Here is a 23068-nt window from a genome sequence, read left to right on the forward strand (position 1 = left end):
CTGTGTGGGGCTTAATATGGTAGAATTTATTTTTCCTGTGGTGGTCGTGATCTGTTGGAGCAGGGTCAAAAACTGGATTGCGAGGTAGTCTTTTCAGATGATGCCATGCCCATATAAATGAGGCCACACCCATTTAAATGAGACCACGCCCCCTCGCCGGGTGCACGCGCAAGTTTTTTTTTTATCTAGGAGTGTGTGTGTGTGGGGGGGGGCACATTTTTTAATGTCATGGGGGGGGGGGCGCATTTTTAAATCTCGCACTGGGAGCCAAATTGGCTAAAAACAGCCCTGTGTGAGAGGGCCCAGTGCCACAACACGTGGATGAGAGTTCTCAGTCTCTTTTCACTTGTTATCTATTTTCAAACACTGGGCCAGATGTATTAAGCCTAGAGAAGTGATAAAGCAGTGATAAAAAAGTGATAAGTGGAATGTTATAATGCACCAGCCAATCAGCTCCTGTCATTTTTCAAATAATGATTGGTTGGTGCCTTATCACCTTCCATTTATCACTTCTTTATCACTTCTCCAGGCTTAATACATCTGCCCTAGAGTGTGGGTGTATGCCACGTAAACATTTGCACCATTTAGTTTTCTCCTAACGTTGTTAGACCTCTATGAAGTACAGGGTTCCAGGAGTTAGAAGTTCTCGGTGTATAGCTGGATATTAAACTGTGATCTGCAGGAGTCTTGGAGGTTTGTGGTTATGTCAGTTAGCGCTTCTCTGTAAAAAATCCTGGTGGCATAGAAAACGGTACCCCCAAGGGCAGAGTACCAAGGTGAATGTTGATATGGAAAAGATGCATCCATAGACAAGGTCACAAATCTTATGGAAAAAAAGGTGGTTTATATACAGTTATATAAATACTGTATCATGCTGTTTTCTCTATTTAGGTAATCAATAAATATTGAGGCCAGTTGCATTCATACAAGTTTCATTGTTAGATCTTGATGACCTATAGATTTGTCATTGTATACTGTAAGTCAGTTTTCCTCAGGGACCCCTAACAGTGCATGTTTTACAGATCTCCTAGTTGGTGTACAGATAGATGTATTCATTATTACCTGACACCTTTGAAAAGATCCACAGGTTGAGCTAATGAGATACCGAGAAGATCTGTAACAGATGCACTGTTAGGGGTCCCTGAGGACTGCAGTTGGGAAACACTGGTGTACATGTATGTATGGGGAAGAGAACGGCTGCAGAATTGACCCTGCACAGTCATAATTTTTAAGCATCATTGAAATATACTGACATGCAAAACATAATTAATGTATACAATTCATACATAACTGAGTAATTCTATTATTCAGTTTCTGCATTTCAGAATTGCAGTGGAATATTTCAAAGGAGGTCCAAAATCCCTGCATAATGTAACACAGCAACTCAAACCTCAAATTCATTGTTTTAGATTTTTCAATTCGCTGCACTTGACAATCCCTTTTGAAAGATATACTGTACCTGCCACCTCTTCCTATCCAACAGAAAGATTGATCTTGTGCCAGATACATTTTACAGTTCTAATTTATTACCTTGAGACAATAGTATTATTATCCTAGTGCATCACCAAGCAAGATAAAACCCTTTGTGATCAATCCATAGGATACAGTCATCTAGCACATTGCTGTTACATTTACATATTTCATTTGTGTCAATTTAAACTTACCAGTTTAAATTATGAACTGCTATGGGATGTGGAACATATTTAGCTGGAATTACATGTGAGATCTTAAATATAATAAATAACATAGTGTAACTCAACCATACATTACAGAGGTATTCTATGATCATATGTGACTCCTCTGTCACTCTGAAATTCTAGTACATACTGTACAGTATGTATAAAATAGACATGGTATTTATTAAAATATTTCATAATTAATACTGACATGCAACATCACCTAACACTAATAGGCCATAATATCACTATTATTTATTTACACTTTTTATAGGGAATAGTTTGTCCTCAAGGGAAAAATGATGTGCATGTTTTGAGAAGAGATGAGTGACATTTTCAGAACTGTCCAACAAAATATTCACTTCATTCTAAATGTGTCCTGCCCCAACCACAGCACATCATAAATCCACCATCACCTCAGATACATACATTCTGCAACATGTGAATGTATAAAACCAGGGAGAATTAATATTATTATTACATTTTATTTATAAGGCGCCACAAGTGTTTTGCAGCACCGTACAATGGACAGAACAGGGAGACAAAACTTAGCATTATAGTAAATAAAAAACAAAAATAGAGTACAGGTAACAAAGAGCACCACAATTCTCAACACATAATACAGCTAAGATGTAAGTAGCGAGGGAGTAATCATTGTACTACTTGGGGCTGGTGGTAATAGATAAAAATGAGCCTTTACCAGCAGGATAAAAAGTGGGTAAAGATGGTCGCTGAGTAGGAGAGAGCTGTGAGTGAGCTGTGCCGAGAAGAGGGCTTTGACAACAAGAGGAAAAAGGGCCCTGCTCTGAAGAGCTAACAATCTAATGGGCGTCTACTGGAGGGCAGTGCAAATGCCATGCTTAAAGAGAGGAATAGGCGAGTAACATAACTCTGTACAAAACTCTGCCACATATTTGCTCATCTTGGGGGAGATGTATCAAACCTTCAAGAGAGATAAAGTGCCCATAGCAAATCAATCTGCTTACAGCTATTATTTATATATCACAGTCTATAAAATGACAGCTGCAAGTTGAGTGGTTGCTATGGGAAACTTCTACACTTTATCACTCTCTAAGGTTTGATACATTTCCTCCATTCAGAGTTAAGCGGAGTACACACTATGCGATATGACAAATGATGTGTCATTTGTTTTAACTTCAGTAAATCCCAGAACACATAATATAGAGTGTACACACTATGCAATCCTCTGAACGACTGCACGACATATTGTGTCAGAGGATTGTATCCAATTATTTGTTGCTCCTGTAGAGTATGTGCTGCTGTGCGTACACACTACACAATGTGCACCATATCATACATCGCATTGTCCCACATCAGCTGGGAAGATGTGAAGGATGACGGCTGGGGAAAATGTATTAGGTGTACACACTATATGATGTAAATGATATATCGTTCTGGTCCGTGCACTTCCTAGCATATGAACCAGTACTGGAAACACTTTGTTACCTGCATGCCACATATTGGGTCCTCACACAGATAGACTCCAGGAGACTGACCATCCTGCAGGCTGCCTGTTGCCACTTCTGACAGCAGATCTCTCAGGTTTTCCTCCTTCCCCCACACTTCCACCGCTGACACTCTAACTGAAAACCGAGCTCCTGTCTTTTCCTTCCGTTCATTAATCAATTTAAAGAGCCATGAAATAGCGCAAGGGATGATGCCAAGATTCTGCATGGAGTCATCTTTGCCAATCATAGTATATGACTTGCCTGCAGGAAAACAGGTATTCAAAGGAAAATAAATGAATGATAAAGTATCCGTTGCATTAGATACAACATACTGCACTCCAAGCACTTATTGCTGTTGTAATGTGCTTGGTTATTCACATTGCACAAAGTCGATTAATTGCTGCAATTAATATTTTATCTAGTATGTTCACTACTTTTTCGCAATCATTAATTGAACATTTTTGGTTTATAAGTTAAACTAACTAATCAAGTAAGATTAGCAAAAGTACATTATTACACAAAGGGGGTCATTCCGAGTTGATCGCTCGCTAGCTAGTTTTAGCAGCCGTGCAAACGCTATGCCGCCGCCCACTAGGAGTGTATTTTACCTTAGCAGAAGTGCGAACGCATGTGCAGCCGAGCTCTGCAAAAACAATTTGTGCAGTTTCTGAGTAGCTCTGAACCTACTCAGCGCTTGCGATCACTTCAGCCTATTCGTGTCCAGATTTGACGCCATACACCCGCCCAGCGAACGCCCAGCCACGCCTGCGTTTTTCAGACACGCCTGCGTTTTTGCCATCACTCCCTGAAAATGGTCAGTTGCCATCCAGAAACGCCCCCTTCCTTTCAATCTTCTTGCGGCCGTAAGTGTGACTGAAAACTTCGCTAGAACCTGTGCACAACCACAACAGGTTTTGTACCCGTACGTCGCGTGTGCGCATTGCGGTGCATGTGCAGAAATGCAGATTTTTAGCCTGATCGCTGCGCTGTGAACAACGGCAGCTAGCGATCAATTCGGAATGACCCCCAAAGTACCGTATATAGAAATAATTTATTATGTTCTCTTACTGGACCTAGCTCTTCTGAAATCAGCTTTCATATAGCTTTAATAATCTCATCACACCAACTCCAGGTATGATAAATGTATAGGGAGATACAGAGCTCCACAGCTCCCCAGTGAACCATTACAGGACCTATACAGTATACATCCTTATCTTTCATGAATTTATCTGTGTTCAAGCTGTAATTAATAGCAATTTAGCCCCTCTTAGGGCAGTGTTACACAGGTGGTTTTGTTTTTCAGGTGTGATTGTATGCTTCATTAATTATCCATTTACAGTGATTTCCATCTGGCAATCTGCTGCAGGTGACTGCAGTGGAAAATGCAGCTCAGTTGAAGTCAATGGTATCTGATAACTACTGGGCACACAGAGGGCCTGATGCAGAGGTGTATGGAAATCAGGTGTATGCTCCCCCACATTACAGTCATTTGCACACTGTGGTACGTCCACCAGTCTATCTGCATGCTTGCTTTGCTACTATAATATTATTATTTATTATATATATATATATATATATATATATATATTGCTTTTCTCCCGCACGACTCAAAGTCACTTTACATACATCAAAAGTTGTAGAATATACAGAAATAATTAAGACCATCTACACATAGAGAGCATAACAGGCATACTGCAGGGTAGGTGCAGACATTTTGGGTAATAACTTCTACGAGTTATATATTCTACCCATAAAAGGTACCAGGTGAGGCAGCCATGTTGGGCACACTACGTGGGATTAACCTGGCTGGAATAGGTCACGCCCAGAAGGGATGACACAAAATGGGTGGTTCTAGTGACCTAATGCTAGGAGTAGGGTCCCAGCATAACTGTCAGGTCCATGTATTTTTCATCCCATCCCTGAGCACATGTGAGGCAGCCATGTTGGGTGCACGACGAAGGTTATGCTGTATGAGACAAGCCATACAAGGACCCGAGGCATATATATTAAAACTGGCACATGTGTATTAGTATGATAATAATGGGCAAGATAAAATGAAATGGCAAGATCATTATAATCATACATTTTTTTTCATTCTACACAGAGTACCAGGTGAGGCAGCCATGTTGGGCACACCAGAATGGTCACTATGTATGAATAAGCAATACATGAATTAAGGATGTACAAATATAAAATAAACAGTGAGCCAGTGGAATGCCCATCCTGTACTTCAAAGTACCAGGCGGGGCAGCCATGCACTACTTAGGTTACTACTTAGTTGCTAGTCATCATCATCACTACCCTCTACTACAGGCATTCCCAACCACGGTCCTCAAGGCACACCAACAGTGCAGGTTTTAGTGATATCCAGGCTTCAGCACAGGTGACTTAATTAGTAGCTCAGTTATTTTGATTTAACCATCTGTGCTGCGCCTGGATATCACTAAAACCTGCACTGTTGGTGTGCCTTGAGGACCATGGTTGGGAATGCCTGCTCTACTAGGTGCAAAAGATATGCCTCCAAACATGCAAATCTACCCTTATGTCCTGCTCTGTATACCTCAGTTGCATCGACTTGCCCCCACTAAACTACGTCCTGTTAAAGCCCTTACGTTGTAAATGTAGATGTGATCAAAATGTGTACACCTCTGTATCTTCTGTACTTGCATGCACTCAGTTCCAGAGCAGCGCAGTGCGAACACATGGAAAATGCGCTCTCCACACAGGAGCACATTAAGCTCTGCGTCAGCCCCAGAGAATACCCACTGCTGTGATGCAGCATTCTGCAGCTGATCTATTCTCTGCCAGAGAAAACTACAGAGCAATTGCTGATAAATGACTAATACAAAAAATCCACAACCGAGAAATAATCACTGATAGACTACTCTTATTTTTTATTTTTTTGCCAGTATGCACCACATTATGAGATATACTGTCTAAAGGGTATTTTTGCCATCATTTTAAAATTAATTCCGATCTATATTGATTAGTTTTTGTACAATGTTTATAAAATATTAATATTTGCAAGATAAAGCAATTCTTAGGGGTAAACATTAATGGAATAATGGTAATTTGAAGTCAGTTTTCCTCTATTTTAAAAAAGATCATTAAATATAAAAAACTGAATACATACTTGGGGAGCTGTCTAAATACTCTCAAAATTATAAATTAAACACTTGAAAATGATTCACCATGACTAATAGCAATATGGTGGTTATGGTTATAAATTTGGTTTATAGGTTTACGAACTCTACACAATTGTTTAGTAACATAGAAAAGCTGCCACTAGACTGATGAAAGCTTTATTCTCAATAGTCACTATGGGTTATTGCACCTTTTGACTTTGAGCTTTACATTTGCTAATATCAACTCTATTTTCTTAAAGTACTTAAAGTACTAAAACACTACTAAAGGAACTAAACACTACTAACCAAGCTTGGCATGGCCAAAGCAAAAGACACATCCATCTGCTCCATTCACCACGGACTGGATGACTTCAGCCACCGTACCAGCGCACACCTCCGCCTAGGTGGGGACAAGTATAAAGAAGACATATAAGCACACAATTCATCTTTTTCCATGAGAACAGCATGACTTTGGGTTATATATATTTGTATCTATATGTTTAAATGGTTCACATTATCATTAATATTTCAGGATATATTTAAATAACAAAAAGTAAAAGATAATAATGGAGATGAGCCTCTATTCTTCTGCCACATAACATCTGGTGTGCCGACACCTTTGTTCACTATTTTCCTACCCACACTGCCTTGCTTTAAAGCTCATTCACATGCAAATCCTTTATCATAACATAAAAACCTAGTAATGAAATCTTAAGCTTAGAAAGGTCTAGACTCTACTTATAGGAAGCAGAACATCTTTAGGAAGTGCGTATATGGATTTGGTTTCCAAATGTGTAGCAAGCTGACCCTTGACTTCATTAGCAGCAGGTCTTTTGAAATGTGTGCAGACATGTCACTTACATGTACACTTGAAGCAGTATTTCCTCTAGAAATATAGAAAGAAATCCATATGCAGCTACAATCTCAATGTCTTTTAACTCTGAACTGTTATTAATTATGTAATAACGTAAACTGGCAAATATAATGTTACTTGGCAACAGACCATAGTGGGGTTTTTAGTAACGATATAAAAATGTTTGGAATACACTATTGATATCACTTCATATATTGGAATAGATCTGCTGCATTAAAATAAAACCTCATTTGTTAGGTCAAGCATTAATTAACTAACAATTACCGTATGACTGTAGAAGTAACTATCTACAAAGTCTTAATGGCAAGATTTAATTTGAATAGGGGAGATATTTATGTGTTAGTCTGAGTTATCTATTAAACATGACTGTTCTGTGCTTGAGATTCAGACTTTCCTATCATTGCCATAGACTGAAAGTGTTTTGTGTTTATATAACCGCGCAATGAACTTTCTGAATGCTCTCTAAATTATTTAACCAAATATAACAAAACCAATCAATTTTAAATTGTGGGCATCATGTCATTCCAGGAGAATCAATGAATTCATAAACTCACAAGATGAAAAATGTAATAACACAGTGAGTACATTTGAAATTAAATTACTGAGGATTTGCTTTGGAACAGAAAAGACATCAACACAGAAAAATGAATAAACACAGAGTTTGCCCCAGATGGATTGACTCATAGGGATTCTAGCTCACCTCCTGGAAAAATTCTATGGTTTACCTTTCACTTGTGTATTTATCTTCACTTGGTTAGCAAGAAAAAAAAATGAAATTTTTCTTACATTTTGATCTGTGTCATGCTATCATAAGCATGGAATCATTGTGCATTTGGTTTGGTTGATTTTGTGAATGTATAATTGTGTGATGAAGGTCATTTTTATTCAAGGACCCTCTGCTGAGACCCTAACATTCTTGAACATGGCAAGTTTGATTTCTGCATCGGGAATAACTGATCAGTGAGGATGTCTAGAAGCATTATGAATTCATTTAAAATCAAAAATACATTATATATTGCATGCTTTTTAAGATCATCTAGATGTAGGAGATAAGGCACAAGAGAGTTTATTTATTAGACTAATGATAGCATATAAACTGCAAATATTGAAAACAGGGATTATCTTTCTAATATGTTTGTACTTAATCCAGGTTCCCATGTTTGTAAAGGTGTGTACACATGGTGTGATGTGCATAGCACCCGACATTGACTATGCGATGTGGCCAAAGCCCAGCACCACCGATATAGTCAATGTTGGGCTGCCTGCACAGTCTATTTTTTCTTGCGAAGTCAATGCCGCGGGACCGCACATCAGCATCGCAAGCTGTATACAGACGGTGCGATATGCACTATATTTTCCTGCGATGTGGGCTATATAGTCCATATCACAAGGAAAATTGCACCGTGTGTACCCAGCTTAAGGTTATTATTGGCTAGATGTAATAAAGTCTGAGTTGGCTGAAGGTGCGGATTCCTGGCCAAACTTGGATGTCTTTTTTTCAACGGAAATAATTTACAAGGCATGGTTTTGCCTGTACATGAATGCTGCTTAAAAAAAAGGTCAGGAGTTCGGCCAGGAACCAGCACTTCCATCCAACTCGGACTTCATTACATCCTGCCCAATGTGTTTGTTTTGGGGTGCTCCATGAACACATATAGTCACTGACTAGCTATTCTTGCTGTAGGATTCACAGCCGCAGACACTGGGCAGATGATATGGCTGTAGAGGTGGGCATGGATGCATAAAATACCTGCCCCACCATCAGTTGCATTCTTTTCATATTTATCATATTGAGGTAACTGCAAGATACCAACAGTGCACGCTACAGGGTTTTATCATGAGCAAAACAGACCATAAGGACCTCGTAGGACCCCAACTTTTTACAATTACATTGAGATGTATTACATTACTGACGTATTACTGAATCAGGCATACAAATGGGAATAAATTATCTGCTCCTGTCGAAGGTGTAGGATTTGCTATACAGAAACGCGTTGAGCTTTCATTGGACACTACATAACACTGGACCTTTTACTACTGACCACCCTAAATCCGGACCAGCTTAAAACCTGTGAAGAGGTAATAACCAGAAGCCCTAGGAGACCACAACTACACCTGCAGTTTGTGAGCAATTTCTTGCCAGCAGGATCAAATGGAACCTCCTATCTTTAATTGAACTACTTTCTCACGACTTGCTGGGTAATACACTGGAGACTTTTACTATATATATGTGGAATCAGATTGGTTTTGTATCATAGAGAGACTGATCTATCTCAATCCTCCAAATATTATGATAAATTGAAATTGCCTATCCATATATACCAGTTTATATGACATCACCATTATTATGGTCCAGTAGTGACTTATTAATTTATATTTATTTGTTTTTATTGAATTGTTTAATTAAAATATGTTTACATTCCAAACGCAGTCTACTTATATGTAATTTCATCCAGAAACCCCAAGAGCTGTTCCTTCGTTATTTTATACAAATGGGAATACTAACACTTGACGATAGCTTAGAGATGCGAGTTGACTGTGTTAGCAGTAACTGTGAAAGTCACATACATCTATTACACAATAATGCAATTAAGTGTCATATAAACAAAAGCGCATAGGGTCTGCACAGATTTATTAACAAATATGCATTTTCCACATAACATGTAATGTTTAATGTTTACTGCAACAAAAAGGAGATTTATGGTAGACTTACCATAGTTAAATATCTTTCTGCAAGGTACACTGGATTCCACAGGGAATACATCGGGGTGTAGAGTTGGATCTTGATCCGAGGCACCAACAGGCTAAAGCTTTGACTGTTCCCAAGATGCACTGCACCACCTCCTCTATAACCCCGCCTCCAGGCACTGGAGCACAGTTTCGGTAACCAGTCCAATGCAGTAGCAGGTAAAAGAGACGGCAGATGTTAGTCACATAGAACCACATTCTCACGACAGGAGAAGGGACCAGCGGCTAATGCCATACAAACCCAAAGAAGCTAAATGCGTCAGGGTGGGCGCCCTGTGGAATCCAATGTACCTCGCAGAAAGAGATTTAACTATGGTAAGTCTACCATAAATCTCCTTTTCTGCAGTGGGGTACACTGGGATTCCACAAGAAATACATCGGGGATGTTCTAAAGCAGTCCCTCATGGGAGGGGACACACCGCAGTGGGCAAAAGAACCCGGGGTCCAAAGGAAGCATCCTGGGTGGCGGAAGTATCAAAGGCATAGAACCTAATGAATGTGTTCACTGAGGGCCACGTAGCCACCTTGCACCCAAGAAGGTTCAACAGACCGAGTAGAATGGGCTTTGATAGCAGCAGAAACTGGGAGTCCAGCCTGCGCATAGGCTTGTGCAATCACCATTCTAATCCATCTGGCCAAGGCTTGCTTATTCGCAGGCCAGCCACGTTTGTGAAAACCAAAAAGTACAAACAGGGTATTTGATCTCCTGATAGAGGCAGTCCTCTCCACGTAGAGAGCCCGTACCACATCCAAAGACCGCTCTTTGGAGGACAAACCAGAAGAGATAAAAGCCGGAGCCACAATCTCTTGGTTAAGATGGAAAGATACCACTTCAGGTAGATAACCAGGGCGAGTTCGAAGAACTGCCCGGTCACGGTGAAAAATCAAAAAGGGTGGACGACAGGACAAAGCGCCTAAGTCCGACACCCTCCTAGCAGAGGAAATAGCCAGCAGAAACACAACCTTAAGTGTAAGACATTTAAGGTCCACAGACTCAAAAGGTTCAAATAGAGACTCTTGTAGGTCATTCAAAACAACAGACAGATCCCATGGAGCCACAGGAGGGACATAGGGAGGTTGAATCCGTAAAACAGCCTGAGTGAAAGTATGAACATCAGGAAGAGATGCAATTTTTCTCTGAAACCACACAGACAAGGCAGATATACTGTATGAACCTTGAGGGAGGCCAGATGAAGGCCTAATAGGCCCTACACACTGGCCGATCCGCCGCTGAGATGCCCGACGGCGGACACGGCTGACGGGCGACCCGGCGGCAGAGGTGCAGTCACGGGGGGAGTGAAGTTTCTACACTCCCCCCATCACCCGGCTGCATTGAAGTGCAGGCAAATATAGACAAGATCGTTCATATTGGCCTGCATGTACAGCCGAAGGGGATCCAGCGATGAACGAGCGCAGGGTCGCGCATCGTTCATCTCTGGAGCCTCCACACTGCACGATATGAACGTTATCTCATTCATTAATGAACGAGATCGTTCATGTGCAGTCATGTCAGCCAGTGTGTAGGGCCCTTAAGTCTAGGCCTTGCTGCAGAAAAGCCAAAAGTCTGGAAGTTCTGAACGTGTAGGCATCATAATTCTTAGAAGCACACCAGGTGAAGTAAGAATTCCATACCCTTTAATAGATCCGTGCAGAAGCCGGTTTGCAGGCCTAAAACATAGTTTGAATAACCGCCTCAGAGAATCCTTTGGCCCTCAGGAGTGAAGCCTCAAGAGCCACGCCATCAAAGACAGTCTGGCCAAGTCCGGGTAGACACAAGTGACTGAACGATGATATTTGGGCACTGAGGAAGTAGAAGAGGACGCTCGCTCGATAGACCCTGCAGGTCTGAGAACCAATGCAATCTGGGCCATGCTGGAGCGACTAGTATTCCTCCTTCTTGCTTGAACTTCCGTAGAACCCTGGGCAGGAGCGACACTGGAGGGAAAACAACATGTGGCAGCCGAAAGTTCCACGGACTTGCCAATGCGTCCACGAATGCTGCTTGAGGATCCCTTGTCCTTGATCCGAAGACTGGAACCTTGTTATTGTGTCGAGATGCCATCAGGTCTACATCTGGTAGACCCCACTTGTCCACTAGGAGTTGAAAGACTTCCGGATGAAGACACTGGCGTGCACGTCCTGACGACTGAGGAAGTCCGTTTCCCAGTTGAGGACTCCCAGAATGAACACTGCCGATATTGCTGGCAGATGGCGTTCTGCCCAATGAAGGATTTTTTGACACTTCCATCATTGCCATGCGGCTTTGAGTGCTACCTTGATGATTTATGTACGCCACCTGATTGTACTTGAACAGGCCTGTTCTGTACCAGAGGCAGGGCCAGTGTCAATGCATTGAACACTGCCCGCAATTCCAGAATGTTTATCGGGAGGAGAGATTCCTCCCTGGTACACCGACCCTAGAGAGAGTGCTGCTCCTACACCGCGCCCCAACCTCACAGACTGGCGTCCGTTGTCAGGAGGACCCAGTTGGAGATCCAGAAGGGACGGCCTCTGCTCAACTGTTGGTCCTGTAGTCACCAATTCAGTGACAGACAAACCTCCAGAGTCAAAGAGATCATTTGAGATCTGATCCGATAAGGCATGCCACGTACCCTACCATGTCGAAAGCCGACACCATGAGGCCTAGTACTTGCATCGCTGATTGTATCGACACTCTTGGGCGAGAGAGGAAGTATCTGATCCTGTCCTGAAGTTTCAGGACTTTCTCTGGAGACAGAAACCATCTCTGGTTGTGTGTGTCCAGCAGTGCCCCCAGGTGCACCATGCTCCGAGCAGGGACCAGCGAGGACTTTTTCCAGTATTCCACATAGACTTAGATGTCAACTGTGGCACTAAATACACTAGACACCTACAAAAACTCTCACATAAAGTAGAACGCCAGTGGTGTAAATCTCGTAGTTCAAGTGACTTTCTCAGATATAAGACCGTGTACCACTCTTATCGTAATGCTGTGGACACTGCCAAACAAACATATTTTCAATCTCTCATCTCTGCTCAAACCTCTAACCCCAAGTTACTTTTTAAGACATTTAAATCACTTCTTGTCCCTCCCTCACCCAACCCACCAGCCACTGTCAGTGCGCAAGATCTTGCTTCCTATTTCAAAGACAAGATTGATAACATTCGAAATTAAATGGTATGCTCTTCCACAGCAAGTGACCTGCTCAATTCCCTGCCTGAACACTCTAACACCTTCTCTTCATTTGATCCTACAAATGAAGATGAAGTATCTGCACTCTTTTCATTTGCCTACTCTACTGCCTCTCCTCTTGACTCTATACCCTCACAAATTAGTCAAGCTCTGTCTGCTGTGCTCATCCCAACCTTAACTAAAATCTGTAATCTCTGTCTACTGTTATCTTTCCTTCTCTGCAGTGATTACTCCCATTTTGAAAAAACAAAACTCTGACCCTAACTCTCTCTCAAACTACCGTCCCATCTCTCAGTTCCCATGCCCCTCCAAGCTACTTAAGAGACTTGCATACACTTGCCTCACATACTTTCTTAACTCACACAGCCTACTGGACCCACTTCAGTCAGGATTTCATGCCCAACACTCCACAGGGACAGCACTGACTATGGTAGAGAATGATTTGGTCACTGCTAAATCTAAAGGCCATTACTCACTAATTATTCTCCTTGATATCTCTGCTGCTTTTGACACTGTTGACCATTCTCTTCTCATACAAACACTACAATCCCTAGGTATTCAGGACACAGCCCTTTCTTGGTTCCCATCCTACCTATCTAATCACTCCTTCAGTGTTCGTTTCTCTGATTCCACCTCCTCTTCGCTACCTCTCTCAGTTGGAGTACCGCAAGGTTCAGTCTTAGGTCCTCTGCTTTTCTCTATCTATACCACATCTCTTAGCAAACTAATCAACTCTTTCGGATTTCAGTACCATCTGTATTCGAATGAGACTCAAATCTACCTAATCTCCCCAGATTTGTCACCATCTGCATTGGGCCATGTCACTGAATGCCTTTCTGCCATTTCATCTTGGATGACATCTCGCCACCTCAAACTTAATATTTCCAAAACAGAATGAATTATATTTCCACCTGCCAATAGTAGTTATCAACCTGATATCTCTATTACTGTTGAGAACTTGCCAATCATCCCTACCCCACACGCTCGCTGCCTAGGTGTCATTCTTGACTCTGAACTGTCCTTTGTTCCCCACATTCAATCTGTCTCAAGATCATGTTACATACATCTAAGAAACATATCCAAAATACGACCATATCTTACGCAAGACACAGCAAAAACTCTAATCCATGCTCTCATTATCTCTCGCATTGATTATTGTAATAGTCTCCTGACCGGTCTTCCCAAACATAGGCTCTCACCACTACAATCCATTTTGAATGCAGCTGCGAGGCTAATCTTCCTCGCTAGACATTCATCGTCTGCAGATCCGCTTTGTCAGTCCCTCCATTGGTTACCAGTATTCTGCCGTATTAAATATAAAATACTTTTACTGACATAAAAGGCTATTAACCAAACTGCACCAACATACATCTCTTCACTCATTTCAAAATATCTCCCTACCCGACCTCTCCGCTCTGCACAAGATCTACGTCTCTCATCCACACGCAATACTTGTTCACACTCAAAATTACAGGACTTTATCCGGGCTTCATCCACTCTGTGGAATGCCCTCCCATGCACAATACGATTCGCCTCTAGTCTCCAAACCTTTAAACGCTCCCTGAAAACTCACCTCTTCAGACAAGCCTATCAAATTACAGACTCACCTACATAACCATCAGTGCTTCCCTATCTAATTACATCCTCTCTGTACAGTACACATAACATCACATATCTTGTCTGTCTTTATTCTCACACCGTCCTGACACTTGGCCAATATTGCGGGGTGATCATATCATACAACCCATTAAGAAACTAGCAATCTGGTGTACCATTATGCAATAGGTAGCATCTATCCTTGTGTATCAATGCATATTTCCCCATAGATTGTAAGCTTGCGAGCAGGGCCTTCCTACCTCTGTCTGTCTGTTTTTACCTAGTGTTGTTCTATTACGGTTGTTCTAATTGTAAAGCGCAACGGAATATGCTGCGCTATATAGGAAACTGTTAATAAATAATAAATAATGAGCCACCCATGGGCTTGGGAATTGGACCGTCAGTTCCAGATGACGGAGAAGAACATCTCGGGAGTTCGCCAGGATCAGCAAGTCGTCCAGATATGGCAGGATCCTGATTCCCTGATGGCAGAGAAGGGCCGTCATCATGGCCATGACCTTGGTGAAGTTTCGAGGGGCCATGGCCAGTCCAAATGGCAGAGCCTGGAATTGATAATGTAGGTTGCCAATAGCAAACCGCAGATATTGCTGATGCGATAAGGCAATAGGTATATATAGGTAAGCATCCTGTATGTCCAGGGATACCATATAGTCTTTGGGTTCCATTGTCATTACAATAGAGCGCAGAGTTTCCATACGGAATTTGGACACACTCACAAATTTGTTCAATGATTTTAGATTGAGTATAGGCCGGAAGGACACATTTGGCTTCGGAACTAGAAACAGGGTCAAATAATATCCCCTGCCCCTCTGGGACAGAGTTACCAGCACTACCACTCCTGTGTCCAGGAGGGATTGCACAACCAAGTGTAGAGCTTGTGCTTTCAACAGATCCGAAGGGATAACCGTTGAGCAGAACTGGCGAGGGGGACGTCTCTTGAAAGAGATTGTGTACCTGTGAGAGACAATTTCCTGCATCCAAGCGTCTGAAGGGGTCTTTAACCAGGCCTGGGCGAACTGCAGAAGTCGGCCTCCCACCCTGGGGTCCCCCAGGGGGAGGCCCGCCCCGTCATGCAGCAGGCTTGTCTTGTTTGGAAGCAGGCTGACGGGTGGCCCAGGATTGTTTAGATTTGGGCTTAGTGGTTTTGGAAGCACGAGCCTGTCTTGGGTACGCCTGACCTTTTGCTTTCCCTGGAGGTCAAAAGGAACGAATAGTGGTACTCTTAACCTTCAGAGCCGAAGGATTAGTAGCTGGGAGAAACGCAGTCTTAGCAGTCACTAAGTCAGTCACAATCTTGTTCAGATCCTCCCAAAAAGGATGTCTCCCTTAAAAGGGAGCACCTCCAAGGTCTTTTTGGAGTCCAGGTCCACCTTCCAGGACCTTAACCACAGAATTCGGCGAGCCAGGATAGACGTAGTAGACGCCTTGGCCGCCATAACACCTGCCTCAGAGGCCGCCTCCTAAATATAGTGGGAGGCTGTGGTAATATAAAACAGATATTGTCTGGCAGTGTCAGAAAAATCCTGAGGCAGCTTATTCTCAATTGCCTGAACCAATGCTTCAATTCCTTTCACAGCCCAGGAGGCTGCCATAGTTGGTCTATGTACAGCACCTGTAAGGGAGTAAATAGACTTCAGGCACCCCTCCACACGCTTATCAGTTGGTTCCTTCAGTGAGGTGACAGTGGTGACAGGCAGAGTAGATGACACCACAAGACGGGCGACATGAGAGTCCACCGGCGGTGGGGTTTCCCACTTGTTGCTCAACTCCGCAGGAATAGGATAACGAGCTAGCATCTTTTTAGACAGGGAAAATTTGTTTCCTGGAGACACCCAGGATTCTTGACGTATATGAAAATTAAGTGATCAAAATGTGGTAATATTACTTTAGTACCTTCTGACGTTTGAACTTATCAGGTTTCTTAGATGCAGTAATGGGCTCGATCTATTTGGAGAATCAGCTTAATAGCCTCCACTAGGTCAGGAACATCAACCTGGGTTGTAGATTCCTCATCAGAAGTGGATGTATCAGTGTCTGATGAATCAGTATATTCCCCATCCTCATCAGAAGAATCATCCGAAATATTAGTGGATTGTGAGGAAGAAATGGCCTGCTTAGATGACCCCTTGGCCCCAGAGGGGCGTGGGGTAGACTTTTGTCTAACCAAAGATTGATTTAGTTGTTGTAACTGGGTATACAGAGTGTCCACCCAAGGCAGATTAACTACAGGGACAATATGTGGCTGTAATGGCCCCACAGGAAGCATAAGATGTGTCACAAATGTATTCAGCATACTTGAGAATGCTGCCCAAGGTGGGTCCTGATTGGCCACAGGTGCTGTGGGTTGACTGGGAGGTGTATGGCATCCAGTGCCTGAACCATCAGTTAAAACTTCCCCCTCAGGTAGATCCGTAGTGCCAGCACTGCATGATGCAGAAGCAGCCGCGGATTTCCCGCCCTGTGTGGCAGACATTATAGGGAATGTAGCTTTAGAGCGTAACAGTACAATATAGCCACACAAAAACAATACCTGCAAATAACCCCACGTGTTATGTGACATTAAATACACAAACAGAGGATTTAAGCGGTATGAGGTGACTGAAATACACAGAAAAAATACCAAACAGTATATACTGTGTAGCACTATATATATAAATGAGACCCTGACGCACCTAGCCCCCCCAGGGTACAGAATACAGTGAAAGCAAGTAGTGGGATACACGAGAATGGAATCCACACAGCAGCTACAGGCACACTCAGTCACAAGTACAATGCAGACGTTATAACAGATAAACAATAAAACTGCACTGGACTAGTAAAACTACATATAGATATGTATAAATATAGATATAACAATGCACAGTAACTACTGGATGTATATCACAGAATACTTGTACTAAATATTCAGATAGCAGTACACTTGTTCTTAACTAACACTGTCTAAAATGACATGTAGAATACTTAAGTGTCTGTAAATGCACAGCGCTGATGAGACAAGAAACAGTGCCCTGCAGAGGCGGAGATCAGCCCAGCTAGCAGTGTAAAGATGGCATCAAAATCTCTGTCAGGGAGTGAGGGAGAGTGAAATGCAGCTCCAGGGCGGTAACACCAGCAGTAGATAGCGACTGTAGCTGGGGGAGGGGCTACAGGTCAGTGCCTTATCCCCTATGCTGGTCCTCACCACCGGGTACTGTGGAGCCTACGTAAAACGGATTTTAGCAAATCCGACCTGTACTTCCTACCCTGGTGGATATAGTGGAGTCCCTGGGGGTTATTCCGAGTTGATTGCTCGCTAGCTACTTTTAGCAGCCGTGGAAACGCATAGTCGCCGCCCATGGGTGAGTGTATTTTCGCTTTGCAAGTGTGCGAACGCCTTTGCAGCGGAGCGCAGTAAAAACATTTTGTGCAGTTTCAGAGTAGCTCTGGACTTACTCAGCCCTTGCGATCACTTCAATCTTTTTGGTGCCGGTATTGACGTCAGACACCCGCTTGCAAACGCCTGGACACGCCTACGTTTTCCCAGACACTCACAGAAAATGGTCAGTTGACACCCATAAACGTCCTCTTTCTGTCAATCACCTTGCGTTCGGCTGTGCGAATGGAATCTTCACTAAATCCATCGCCCAGCACTAATCCTATTTGTACCCATACGACGCGCCTGCGCATTGCGGTGCATGCGCAGTTTTACCTTCTTTTACCTGATCGCTGCGCTGCGAGAATCGTCAGCGAGCGATCAACTCGGACCGTGATTTACCGGTGGGTCCCACCTGGGGGACCCTCTTACCTCCTCCCTGACGTGCAGCCACGCGATCCTGGAGAGCGTCAGCGGTGGTGTAAACTGGAAGGCGGGGGTAGCAAGTCTGTGCTGTATAGGACTGAGACAGCTGGCCGTGTGGAGAGTGCCAGAGCTCCCTAAGGGCTCAGTACAAAAGTGCAAAATGGAAAAGGGGGTGTGCTCTCTCTACAATGGCGCTGGTCTCTCTTACGGTCACCTATGTATGTGGATAATACCCAGGTGTGAAAGTGTATGTTGAAACACACTGGTATGGTAAATAAAATTGAATTTAATACAATACTAACATACAATGTCTAAAAACAAGCAATACATAAAAAAACACAAGTGGACTGGGAACAAGCCATGGGGGGAATGTGATCCTACCGATGCAGGTGGAGGAGCCGCAGGTGTCAAATAAAGGCAGGGTACCCCGGGAAATACCCTGCTGGTGGCTCCTCTGATCGAATTCCCTTCCAGGCAATCAGGAAAACAGTCCGCCAAACGTCCAGGGGGTGGGCAGCGCCACAAGGTATCTCCAACGCATTTCGGGACAGCCTGGTCCCTTCTTTAAGGCAAGATACTTTTGTGGCTTGATTGGGATCCTTTTAAATGTCTTTTAGCCAGTGAAAAACGGCTGAAAATGGCGGGAAAAGGTAACTTCATGTCTAGACCGGAAGTGACGTTTGCGGTCCATTCAAAGGATGTTTTGACCGGAAATGACATCAGAAATGCGTTCCACAGTGTCCATTGCTCTCTCCTGAGAAGATATCAGCTTCTATGGGTGGGAAAAGTGGTGGACAATCGTTCTTGATGGTCATTAGACAGCATTTTGATTGTTTCCAATACAAATAAACAGAAATTATAACCGGAATTAATATTCAAATATGTCCCATGATGTCCTTTATTAGCTTGAAGGAGAGGTAAACTTATATAGATATCCGGTGAAGAGGATGGATCACAGTTCTTTTGTAGTGGTCGTTGAAAGGCATTCTCATGTAGAAACAATGTAGTTCCCCATTGACATGAAATAAAGGAAATGCAACAATAAATAAATAATAGGAATAAATAATTCTAAGTAAGGTATACAATTGAAAAAGGAGGACCGTTAAGCATGACTAAGTGGTGATGGATGAAAGATGTGGCTGGTATGATGTTAAAGAAACCATTTGATTTCAAAGTCTTGATTAAGACCATTGGGGGAAAGCGTTTGTAAATTGAATATCATCCTCATTTCTGCTTTTGCTAGATTGGCTTCTAGATTCCTATCTTTCCATGTGGACCTGATATTACGGAGACCTACAAAGTAGGCAATTAAATTGGTGGAACACTGATGTTCCTTCCGGAAGTGGTCTGAGAGGTGGTGGGTGGTAAGGCCTTTACGGATGTTGCGCAAATGTTCCCCTATGCGTGTTTTCAAGGCCCTTGAAATTCTACCCACATAGGATTTACCGTATTTGCACATGATGAGGTAGATGACACTGGAAGTATTGCATGTGATGAAGTCTTGAATCTTCAATTTATTACCATTAATGATAACTTCTGTGTATTTGGTTTTCTCTGTTTTGATGCTTCTGCACCCCACACATAGACCGCATCTGTGAAAGCCAGCAGTTCTTATCGGATTGGTGTTTTTCACAGGTAGGGGACTTCGTACCAGTTTGCTCTTTAGATTGGCCGCCTTACGGTATATGAACTTAGGTTTGCTGGGAAGAATGTTTCTTAATATCGGGTCTCCTTGGAGGATGTGCCAATGTTTGTGAATGATTCTTTCAAAATATTTGTAATCAGAGTTGAAGCCTGTGAGAAAGGCCCATTGACTTTCTGATGTGGATTCCTTTTTGGTCTTCTTCTGGTCTTGAATGAGCGGTTCTCTTTCACTGGATTTGATTTCTTGAGCCGTTTTTTCAGTCTTTTCGGAATGGTATCCTTTCTTCAGGAAGATGTTCTTCAGATGATCAATTTGTGTTTCACATTCCATTTGTTCACTGCAATTCCTTCTTATACGGATGAATTGACTCTTTGGTATACCTTGAAGCCAGTTCTGATGGTGTTCACTGTCTGTAGATATATAATTTTGTGTGTCTGTGGGTTTATGGAAAGTTTTGGTATGAATGATTCAATCTTTAATATATATGGAAAGACCTAGGAAATTCACTTCATTCTGATTTACAGCAAAGACAAAGTAGAGATTAACTGAATTCTCATTAAGATTTTGGCAAAAAGTCTCCAAATCGTCTTTACTTCCATTCCAAAAGAACAGGATGTCGTCAATATAGCGACTCCAATGTCGTAACTTGGGGCACAAAACTACGACATTGGAGTCGCTACATTGCCGACATCCTGGTCTTTTGGAATTAGCTCCTTCAAGCTAATAAAGGACATCATGGGACTTATTTGAATATTAATTCCGGTTATAATTTCTGTTTATTTGTATTGGAAACAATCAAAATGCTGTCTAATGACCATCAAGAACGATTGTCCACCACTTTTCCCACTCATAGAAGCTGATATCTTCTCAGGAGAGAGCAATGGACACCGTGGAACGCATTTCTGATGTCATTTCCGGTCAAAACATCCTTTGAATGGACCGCAAACGTCACTTCCGGTCTAGACAGGAAGTGACCTTTTCCCGCCATTTTCAGCCGTTTTTCATTGGCTAAAAGACATTTAAAAGGCTCCCCATCAAGCCACAAAGGTATCTTGCCTTGGAGAAGGGACCAGGCTGTCTCTAAATGCGTTGGAGATACCTTGTGGCGCTGCCCACCCCCTGGACGTTTGGCGGACTGTTTTCCTGATTGCATGGAAGGGAATTCGATCAGAGGAGCCACCAGCAGGGTATTTCCCGGGGTACCCAGCCTTTATTTGACACCTGCGGCTCCTCCACCTGCATCGGTAGGATCACATTCCCCCCATGGCCTGTTCCCAGTCCACTTGTGTCAGCGGTGGTGTGCCTGATGACCGGTGCGCCTCCGCTGCAAGTATCCGGGAACCCGGCCACGGGAGTATGCAGCGCTGCTGGGGAGGTGATGGAGCCGCAGCACAGTATGTGAGAATGACATATAAAGTGCTGCGGCCCTTGAAGTCTTCTTAAAAAGCTCTTTTCAGGGCTGCCTAGTGCACCCCCACCTGTTAGTGTGTACAAACTGAGCTCCAGTACCTGGTGGAGGGGTTATAGAGGAGGTGGTGCAGTGCATCCTGGGAACAATCAAAGCTTTAGCCTGTTGGTGCCTCTGTTCAAGATCCAACTGTACACCTCGATGTGTTCCCTGTGGAATCCCAGTGTACCCCGCTGCAGAAAGTGAAATAGCAATCTTGTTTTCTGCAGTAGACCAAACAGAACTGCAAATAATTAATCCAAAATAGATCAGCGCCACTTGGTATAACATCATTATTAAGTATGAACAGCTGGAAGTCAATAAACATACAGCGGCTAAATTAAGCACTAGGTGCAGGGGCGGATTGGGCCAACAGGAATATTGACAGTTTGTGCTGGGCCGGCCAGCTTAGCTGCAACTGGACAAATCCTTGTAACCTGTACCTGCTGTTAACCCTGTGTTGTCCTGTACCTTTTTCAAGCTGGTTAAAAAATCTTCACTTGGTCAAGTCATCTGTCGTGTGTGTCTGTGTGCTGGCATTAATACAAGGTATGTGTCTGTGTGCTGTCATTAATACAATGTATGAGCGTGTGCTGGCATTAATACAATATATGTGTGTGTGCAGCCATTACTATAATGTGTCCCAAATTGTGGGAGTTTTTTTTTATATAATGTGTGTGTGTATGTGTGTGTGTGTGTGTGTGTGTGTGTGTGATGGGTGATTTTAATATAATGCGTTTGTCTGATAAATTATACTCTGTGTGCAATGGTATTATTATGGGTGTGATGGTATTAATATACGGTGTGGTATTGATGTAATGTGTGGGTGACATGAATGTGCAGTGGTGAGGGCTATTAAGTTTATACAAGGTTTGTGCAATAACTTTCCAGATGCCGAAAAACTATTATATTTACAAAGCAAACATTACATTTAATCAAGTGGTACGGTAGCTACATGACCAGTGTTGGCCTCAAAAACAGCCACCATATGCTTAGCCACACTGCGCTAGTTAGAACTTCTGTTGCAGCACATCTCCAACTGGGGTCCACTGGGCTGACTGCTGTTTGGTCTTGGGGTCTAAACTGTAGATTCAGAATTCATCGTCACTGATGATCTCCCAGACAGAGTTTGACCAGCATCTTGTGGTGCCAAGTCACCCGGGCTTCCTTCTGCTCCCGAGTCAGCTGATGGGGCACCCAGTGTGCAAAAACCTTGCTCAGACCAACCTTTTTGTGGCGTATCAAGTGGCTGGAATAGCTATGGCCGGCCCGGCAGCGATGTTGTCCTCGGTGATGGCGGACACAGGTCGGCCGCAGGTGGCTTTGTCTTTCTCGTCTCCTGCACTGAAATTATGCAGTGGTTCGGGGTGGCGATTCCTCACCATAAGCAGCTTACAGTTGATCCAAACAATCCTGCTGTCACAGACCACTATTGTAGTCATAGAAGGTCATGGCTTTCCGGTGGCCTCTGTTGAGATCCATTACAAGTTTGTGAAGGAAGTGAGCATGCTGACTTC

General features: G+C 43.0%; 1 protein-coding gene across 2 annotated transcripts in view; it reads right to left on the reverse strand.

The window, feature by feature from the left end:
• The window catches only part of KIF26B (kinesin family member 26B), a 707075-nt gene that overhangs the window by 87436 nt on the left and 596571 nt on the right, over positions 1 to 23068 (reverse strand). For both annotated transcript variants that reach the window (XM_063917809.1, XM_063917810.1), the window contains 2 exons: positions 6577 to 6670; positions 3144 to 3406 (listed from right to left, as the gene is read on the reverse strand). In XM_063917809.1, coding sequence (XP_063773879.1) covers positions 3144 to 3406; positions 6577 to 6670 — 357 coding nt within the window. The remainder of the gene's footprint in view (positions 1 to 3143; positions 3407 to 6576; positions 6671 to 23068) is intronic.

This window comes from Pseudophryne corroboree, chromosome 4 (assembly GCF_028390025.1).
Source record: "Pseudophryne corroboree isolate aPseCor3 chromosome 4, aPseCor3.hap2, whole genome shotgun sequence".
Classification (NCBI taxonomy): Eukaryota; Metazoa; Chordata; class Amphibia; order Anura; family Myobatrachidae; genus Pseudophryne; species Pseudophryne corroboree.